Source organism: Cebus imitator, unplaced genomic scaffold, assembly GCF_001604975.1.
Source record: "Cebus imitator isolate Cc_AM_T3 unplaced genomic scaffold, Cebus_imitator-1.0 Scaffold376, whole genome shotgun sequence".
Taxonomy (NCBI): Eukaryota; Metazoa; Chordata; class Mammalia; order Primates; family Cebidae; genus Cebus; species Cebus imitator.
Genome location: NW_016107691.1, coordinates 1,595,021 through 1,603,482, shown reverse-complemented (window position 1 = coordinate 1,603,482; position 8,462 = coordinate 1,595,021). Strand labels below are relative to the sequence as shown.

The window sequence follows — 8,462 nt, the reverse complement described above, 5'->3', positions numbered from 1 at the left end:
TTTAAATGTCATACTCGTATTTATCCTGTTTCTGCTTGCTTTTCACAAACTGATAATACTAAAAGTGTAGATTTGGGAAAGTTCAGCTTTTGTCTCAATTTGCCCCCCCCAAAAAAAAAAAGAAAAGAAAAAAAGCATTTAAAAGTAAAATGACTTTTTTTTGAGACAGGTTCTCACTCTGCCACCCAAGCTGGAGTGCAGTGGCACGATCTCGGGTCACTGAAACCTCTGCTTCCTGGGATCAAGTGATTCTTCAGCCTCAGCCTCCCATGTAGCTGGGACTACAGGCGTGAGCCACCAACACCTGGCTAAATTTTCTATTTTTTGTAGATATGAGGTTTCACCATATTGCCCAGGCTAGAAAAGCAAATTGACTTTTAAAAAAGTAAACTGGTTAGTATTTAAACTAATGCTTGAAATGTAATATACTACTATCATTAATAAACCAACTTTTAAAACTTTTTATATACCTACAAAGTGACTTTAATTTTGTAAAAGGTACTAAGTATTGCCTGTTTACATTCCCCCACCCCCATTTTCTTTTCCCCACGAAATTCCTCCCAAACCTTTCTTCCCAGAGCTTCAAAATTTTAGGAAATTTTACATCAAGACTGAAACATGGCTTTTCACTTGTCTTACTAACATGGAAAAGCCAATTTATTCCTTGACTTCTCATTATGGCACCAGTTTATTTATTTTAGGTTTTCTGCAGTGAGACCACACATACAGTGCAATTTCTTCCTCACACTTAGGATTTCATTCTTGAGAAGCCAGTTTGATCTGTGCAACAGCACCTGACACATAGTAGGTGTTTGCTCAATAAATATTTGTTGAATGAATGAATGAAGGAAGGAAACAGAAAGTCTTCCTTATCCTATTGATATTGACTGAACATTTTTATTACTATTAAAAAAATTTTGGGGCCGGGCATGGTAGCTCACGGCTGTAATCCCAGCACTTTGGGAGGCCAAGGCGGGTGGATCACAAGGTCAAGAGATCCAGACCATCCTGGTCAACAAGGTGAAACCTCGTCTCTACTAACGCTGAGGCAGGAGAATTGCTTGAACCCGGCAGGCAGAGGTTGCAGTGAGCCGAGATTGCGCCACTGCACTCCTTCCTGGCAACAGGGCAAGACTCCATCTCAAAAAAAAAAAAAAAAAAAAATTGTTTTAAGTGAAAGGTTATTGTTATGTTGCTGAGGCTGGACTCAAACTCCTGGGCTCAAGTGATCCTTCCACCTTAGACTCCAGAGTAGCTGGGACTACAGGCATGCACCACCATGCCCAGCTGACTGAACATTTTAAAGAATTCTTTGCAAAGAAGTCTTAGCCAGGCCAGGCGCAGTGGCTCGCAACTGTAATCCCAGCACCTTGGGAGGTCAAGGTAGGTGGAACCACTTGAGGCCAGGAGTTTGAGACCAGCCTGGCCAACATGGTGAAAACCCATCTCTACTTAAAAAAAAATAAAATAAAATAATAAACATAGAGCTAAAAAAAAAAAAAAAAAAAAACCTTTAGCCAGATTTGATTTATTTCAGGTTGCTTAATCATAAATGAGTAACCTCTAACACCACAGACTAGCATTAGAACAGCATCTACAGCAGCAAGTTCATTTCTGTAGGTTTTGTGATCTCCTGTTTTTCCATACACTCAAGAGGGCTTTTCCAAAAACACATCTTCACAACTGAAGCACCCAGGGACCCTAAATGGCTAAGAGATCCATATGTTTTTAAGACTTGTTTTCTGAGTGCCAAACTGATTTTTCCAACATGGATAAAACACAGGACAAAGCTAGATAGTCTGTCCATTGTAGCTAAATGATTCTTTACAAGGAATCCAACAACTATTTAAGCTTATCAGCCTTTTTAAATTTTTTAGTATCAACCATTGCTGAAATTTTAGAAGAAACATAGTAATAACTATAGTACAGCGTGAACCATTCTGATGAAAGACAAACAAGGAAAAAAAATTTTTTTTAGACAGTCTCCCTCTGTCGCCCAGGCTGGAGTGCAGTGGCACAATCTTGGCTCACTGCAACCTCTGCCTCCCGAGTTCAAGCAATTCCTAGCTGGGATTACAGGCACCTGCTACCATGTCCGGCTAATTTTTGTATTTTTAGCAGAGATGGGATTTCACCATCTTGGCCAGGCTGGTCTTGAACTCCTGACCTCGTGATCCACCTGCCTCAGCCTCCCAAAGTGCTGGGATTACAGGCGTGAGCCACTGTGCCCAGCCAGGAAAAATTATTTAGATAACAGAAAATAAAATCTCTCCTATGCAAAGTTAAGCCCTTCATGGTGCTGTCCTAGGGTTTAGTCATGAGAAACTGCCATGTGCCAAAGATGGTTCAAGATTCGAAGGACACAAACACAAACAGGACATAATCCATGTCCTCAGGTAGTGTTTAGTTTAGGAGAATGGCTGCTACCATCTGAATATGAGAAAATGGGCTTGATACAAATCACAGGAGACTCTAGATTGCTCAGTTTGGTTTTTTAATCCTTAGGTCAGTGAAACAGAAGGGGAAGAGTCACTACTCATCCAAAATAGTATTTACCAAACTTGCCTGATCATATGAATGTCAAGGGGCTCGTTAAAATACAGATTCCCAGGACTCTCTCCTGGAAAAGGTTAGGAATTGGTCCTCTACTCAATTCACATGACCAGGCAACTTTTGGAAACATGACCTGGAAGAAAGCTAAGACATGCAGTAACTCCCTCAAAAAGTTAAGAAAATTTCTAGAAAATCTAACTTATTAACTGGTTACAGAAAGGGTTGACTTCCCAAAGAATTTCTTCTGCAAAGCCTTGTCTCAGCAGAAAGAACAGGGGAAGACTCATCTTTTAGGCTTCAAAAAGAAGTCTCATTTGGCAGTGTCCAGGAAGCCAGGATCCTTGCCCACAAGGAGTTCAGTTTCCTTTTTAAAGAGGTGAGAAGGATTCCAAATAGAGAAAAATGTTTAGACATTTGAACCTAAAGTCAGGGAGTTGGTGATCAGTTTGATAACATGGGTAGCACTATGTTTGGTGACCAAACAAAATATTACAGAACAGAAAACATCTATTATCTAACCTATCTGCTCCTCTGTGTCTGAATGCAGACATAGAGTGATGTCTATGAGTTATCTTCAATCACTCTGGAAGGAGGCAGAGCATCCAAATAAATAAAGTAAATAAACAAATAGTAGCTATCATGGTTTTAAGGCAGAATGCAACATGTAATGGAAATGAACCTGACAATGGTGACAAATGTTGATGAGATAGTTGGAAGGCAGGTTTAAAGTTTAAAGGTTTGGGAGGCTGAGGCAGGCAGATCATGAGGTCAGGAGTTCGAGACCAGCCTGGCCAGCATGGTGAAACCCCATCTCTACTAAAAATACAAAAAAATTAGCCAGGCATGGTGGCACACACCTGTAGTCCCAGCTACTCAGGGGGCTGAGGCAGAACTGCTTGAACCCAGCAGGCGGGGGTTGCAGTGAGCCAAGATCGCACCACTGTACTTCAGCCTGGGCAACAGAGCGAGACTCCGACTCAAAAAAAAAAAAAAAAAAAAAGTTTAAAGGTATGGAGGAGGGAGAAATGGTGTATAAATGAACATGGTTCTTTTCCACCTGTGCAAAAAACATGGTAGCTGTTACTACGTGAAAAAGAAATCAGATTAAAAGCAATTAGTAATCAAGCCACAAAACAGAGTTAATTCCTAAAATGAGAGTATCATAAATTCTTTTTGAAATTGTAACACTACCCTCACCCATTTTTAAAGCCAGATGATGTCATACTTTGGTGCACAGCCAAAGGACAAAGAGTAAGTGTATGCAAAGAGATGGATGGATATGTCAGGAAGTCAGAATATATTCTACAGTAGACTGCCTTCAAACAAAGACATGCAGTGGAAAAAACCATTTGAGTCTGTATCTTTCAGTAGTTCTAACATCACCAACCATATTCCAATGTCTAATAAATCAACTTAACTTTGCAAATGCACATTTAATTAATGAGAACTTTGGGTCAGACTTTAGAATGCTGGTAAACGTTGTGACACTTAAGCAAAACAAGTACTCAAAGTTTGAAAGGCTAGTGTGGATGAAAAAATTTGGGTTATCTAAATTTCTGTGTAAATTTCTGTGCAACAAGCACAAAGCACCATCATTTCAATGCACAAAACCCAAGAAGATGACATCCATTGATAAGGCATTCCTTTAAAAGCTAAGCAGAGGTTTCAAGTTCCAAGGGCAATATGTCCCAGGACATAAATACACATATCAGGAAACATTTTCATTGTGCATAGCAACTGGAAAAACTTTCAAATGCACATTTCCAAAGACCCTAACAACCCATGGAAAATATTTACACTTTTTATTTTGAAAGGACCCAGGTGTTTCTGTATTGTAAAAGCCTCAAGGATAACTTATGACATTGCAAATGCAAATACCTTGGGGGTGGACATTTAAAGATTACTGATTTTTTTTAAAGCATCTCCTACAGGTGGATCATTCATTGCTCCCATGAAGTAATGCAGATCCAAAATAAGCAGGCTCAAGCCATGCTCAGATAAATTCACGGATATCTGATGGACAATGGGCTAATTACTGGGAAGAGACCCGAATTCATTCTTAACTTTTTGAGGTCAACTTTAGGAAGCAGAATGGGGTTGCAGCAAAGAGATTAAGGACCTAAAGGCTAGCAAACTACTATCCTTAGGTCTGCCTATTAATTAACTATAGGACCTTTGGCAAGTAATTTCACCTCTGTGCCTCAGTTTATTATCTATAAAATGAGTGGGTTGAACTTTACCACAAAACCCTTCCAGGTCTAAAATTTGATGAAACAACTTAATGGAGGACAAATACAATGCATTCTGCAAACTGTTTCTTTGAAGCCTCAAAGACCACCAAGAATTACTCGGCTCAGGCATCTCCAATTAATTCTGGGCCAATTCTCTAGGTGTCTGATGCACAACCGACCGACTCCTCACTTGCCCTGCACCATTTCTGCTTCACTGGGCATTCAAATCCACGGATCTCATCTGTGGTTTGGAAGGCTGAGCAGATAATACCCTCATTTACACAAGAAACTTAGGCGTAGGGCTTAAACGTCCTGTTTAAAGTCTCAATCGGGAAATGACAAAGTCTACTTGACCTCATTGATCTAAAAAAGGAGGTGGGGGCGGGGATGGAGGGGAGGCGGCAACGGCCTGTTGTTCTGGGATCCCTGAACAGCAAACGTTCCCGGGAAAAGGCCTCAGGCCGACTACCGGGTTCAAATCTCTTGAAGGTCAGGTCGGCATGGCTGAGCCAATTCCTCCGCTTGCAAGACTCAGGGTTCGGGTCCTGCCAATTTGGAATTCACCCGACTGTGTGTTAAGTTTCTTGGGGGGTGGGGGTGGGAGTGGGGGCAGAGGGCTGCAAGGCATAGGGAGCCTAAAGCCCCAGGCCCTTGGACTTGGAGGTTGCCCAGAATGGGTCAGTCAGTCACCTGGGAGCCGGTTCCTCTGCCTCGGGCTTCGGACGCACACGGTCCGCACCAAGGGCACCAGCTTCTGCTTCAAAGCACCTGCCGCCAGGCTTCCACACCGGAACATTTCGGCGACCGCTATTCGGGACCTCCTCCGTCCCTTTCCTCTCACGCACGACCGACGGGTCAAACACCGCAAGCACCGGCCCGCTACCCCAGTCTTTTCACACGCAAACTACGCAAGCTCCTCCTCCCAGCTCCGGGTGGGCATTGGACAGAGAAGCCTGCCTGCTAGAGCCCAGGAAAGGAAACGGCGACCGGAGGCCTACTGCGCAGGCGTAGCACTCGCTGCCGCATTGCGATTGGTCCGCAAGGCGAGAGGATATGCGCATGCACTAGCTGTCCGCACGCTTGCAAAGACCCTGGTTCTAGGTGGTCCGTTTCCGCGAGTTGGTGGCACAGTGTTGGACTGAATGAGTCAAGGAAGCTATCCAAGGAGGGACTCATGGGACTGGTTTGCCTGTCGGTTGTACCTGGTGCTGCCGCTGTGTTGGTGACGGGAACTGATAACAGCATCTCACAACAGCGTAACCCTGGCACCGCACTTGGTCTTTTGGTTTTAGGCCACTAGTTACTAAATACCTAAGCCTTCCTGATTCTCTTGCAGTGATCCAGATCCAGTGTTTCTATGAGTCCGAGACGCGGAACCTGGCTTCTCAGATCCGGCGTGTACTTTCTTCCATCTTTTAAAAGTTGCCGGCTCTTTCCCACCCAACCCCTGTTTCCGGGACAAGTAATTCTGCGCCTTCTTTCCCGCCTGTCACCTTTATTTTTTAGTGCATTTGTGTGTCCTAGATGCTGTACCAGGTGCTGCAGATACACACAGTCTCCTGCTGTGGCTTCCGTGCTTGGGAGTAGGATGTTAGTGTTCGTGCTTCTCATACTTTCTGGAAAGAGAAATCCTAAGCAGAACTTTCAGAGTTGTGGGAGTAGGGTGAGGGGCTGAGTGTAAATAGGTGTTTGGATTCTGCCAGATGTAAGCTAAATTGGAAATAATGTTTTGGCTGCATGCAGAACATAAAATGTGCCTTTTTCAAGGATTCGGCTTACATACTGATTTAATAAGTATTTATTGAGCACTTGCCTCTTGGATTATACTGTAAAAGGGGCTCTGGTGGGTATGAGAAATACGGATGGTCCCTGGCTTACCCCTCACAATGGTTTGACTTAAAATTTTTCGACTTTATGATGGATTTAATAGGACCTAACCCCATGTAAGTCGAGGAGCATCTGGACTTAACCATGGTTCAAGTTACAGTTTTTTGACTTTATGATGGGTTTGTCAGGATATTAAATGCAGTATCGACTTAAGATATTTTCTTTTCTTTCTTTTTTTTTTTTTTTTTTAAAAAGACAGGGTTTCACCATGTTGGTCAGGCTGGTCTTGAACTCCCCACCTCAGGTGATCTGCCCGCCTTGGCCTCCAAAGTGCTTGGATTACAGGCGTGAGCCAGACTTAAGATATTTTCAATTTACAATGGGTTTATTTGGACGTAGCATCTGTATAGGAAGTGGCCACTGTCTAGCTGAGGAGATGACATGTACCAGTCAGTGAAATAAATAATATCTGGTGTAGCGCCAGACAGAGCAAGAGAGAAGAGTATGGGATGGAACCCCTAAGGAAGAACTTCATGCAAGAAGTTATTTGAACTGTCTTGAAGGATGAGTAGCAAAATTCAAATAGTGGAGGAAAAGGAATGATATTTCAGATGATGAATACTTTGGGACCAAAGGTAACATTTTTCATTGTTAAACATGTTGACCTTTGATCCAGACCAACCCAGATTGAATCCTGGCTCTGCCACCTGGGCAAGTCACTTAATTGTGCCTCATTTTCCTCATCTACCTGTCTCACCAGGGTGTTCAGAAGACTAAATGAGCTAATATTTCTAAAGTGTCTTAGAGGAAGCACCATGCTGTTTGTTAAATGAAAAGGCTTGGGAGTATTTTAAAACACCAAAACCCAGCACATTTTCAGGGGACAATGATAGAGAGTACAAACTAAGAAGTTTTGATGTGGTCAGGCTCTGTGGCTCATGCCTGTAACCCGAGCACTTTGGGAGGCCGAGGCAGGTGGATCACTTTAGGCCAGGAGTTTGAGACCAGCCTGGCCAACATGGTGAAACCCTGTCTCTACAAAAAATATAAAAATAAGCTGGGTGCCATGGCATGTGCCTGTAATCCCAGCTACTAGGGAGACTGAGGCAGGAGAATCGCTTGAACCTGCAAGGCGGAGGCTGCAGTGAGTCGAGATTGTGCCATGGCACTCCAGCCTCGATGACGGAGCAAGAGTGTCTCAAAAAAAAAAAAAAAAAAAAAGAGAGAGAGAAAGAAGTAGTGATAAGGACAAATAAGTATGGTGGCGCAAAAGAATTTGGCCCTAACTTTGTAGGCGGTGAAGTTACTTTTTTTGTAACAAAGTACTGGGATTACAGGCATGAGCCACTGCACAGGGCCAGGTGCAGTGGCTCATGCCTGTAATCCCAGTACTTTGGGAGGACAAGTTGGGAAGATTGTTTGAGGCCAGGAGTTCCAGACCGGCCTGAGCAACATAGTGAGACCTCATCTCTACAACTTTTTTTTTAATTAGCCAGGCGTGGTGGTGTCTGCCTGTGGTTCCATCTACTCAGGAAGCTCAGATGGGAGGATCGCTTGAGCCCAGGAAATCAAGGCTGCAGTGAGCGGTGATTGCTCCCCTGCACTCCAGCCTGAGTGACAAAGTGAGACCCTATTTCAAAAAAGGAAAAGAAAGAAATTACAAAGACATTCTTTTTTTTGAGACATAGTCTCCCTCTGTTGCCCAGGCTGGAGTGCAGTGGCAGGATCCAGGATCTCAACTCACTATAACCTCTGCCTCCCAGGTTCAAGCAATTCTCCTACCTCAGCCTCCCAAATAGCTGGGATTACAGGTACATGCCACTGAGCCCAGCTAATTTTTATATTTTTAGT

At 43.3% G+C, this 8,462-nt stretch overlaps 1 protein-coding gene across 4 annotated transcripts in view; it reads right to left on the bottom strand.

Annotated features, from left to right (window-relative positions):
- AIFM1 (apoptosis inducing factor mitochondria associated 1) overlaps positions 1-5,806 on the bottom strand; it is a 39,533-nt gene extending 33,727 nt beyond the window's left edge. For 2 of the 4 annotated variants that reach the window (XM_017507516.2, XM_017507515.1), the window contains exon 1: positions 5,475-5,806. In XM_017507516.2, the coding sequence (XP_017363005.1) occupies positions 5,475-5,580 (106 nt within the window). In that variant the 5' untranslated portion in view covers positions 5,581-5,806. The remainder of the gene's footprint in view (positions 1-5,474) is intronic. The other 2 variants (XM_017507517.1, XM_017507519.2) reach the window with 2 other exon arrangements.
- Between the last annotated feature and the right edge of the window lie 2,656 nt (positions 5,807-8,462).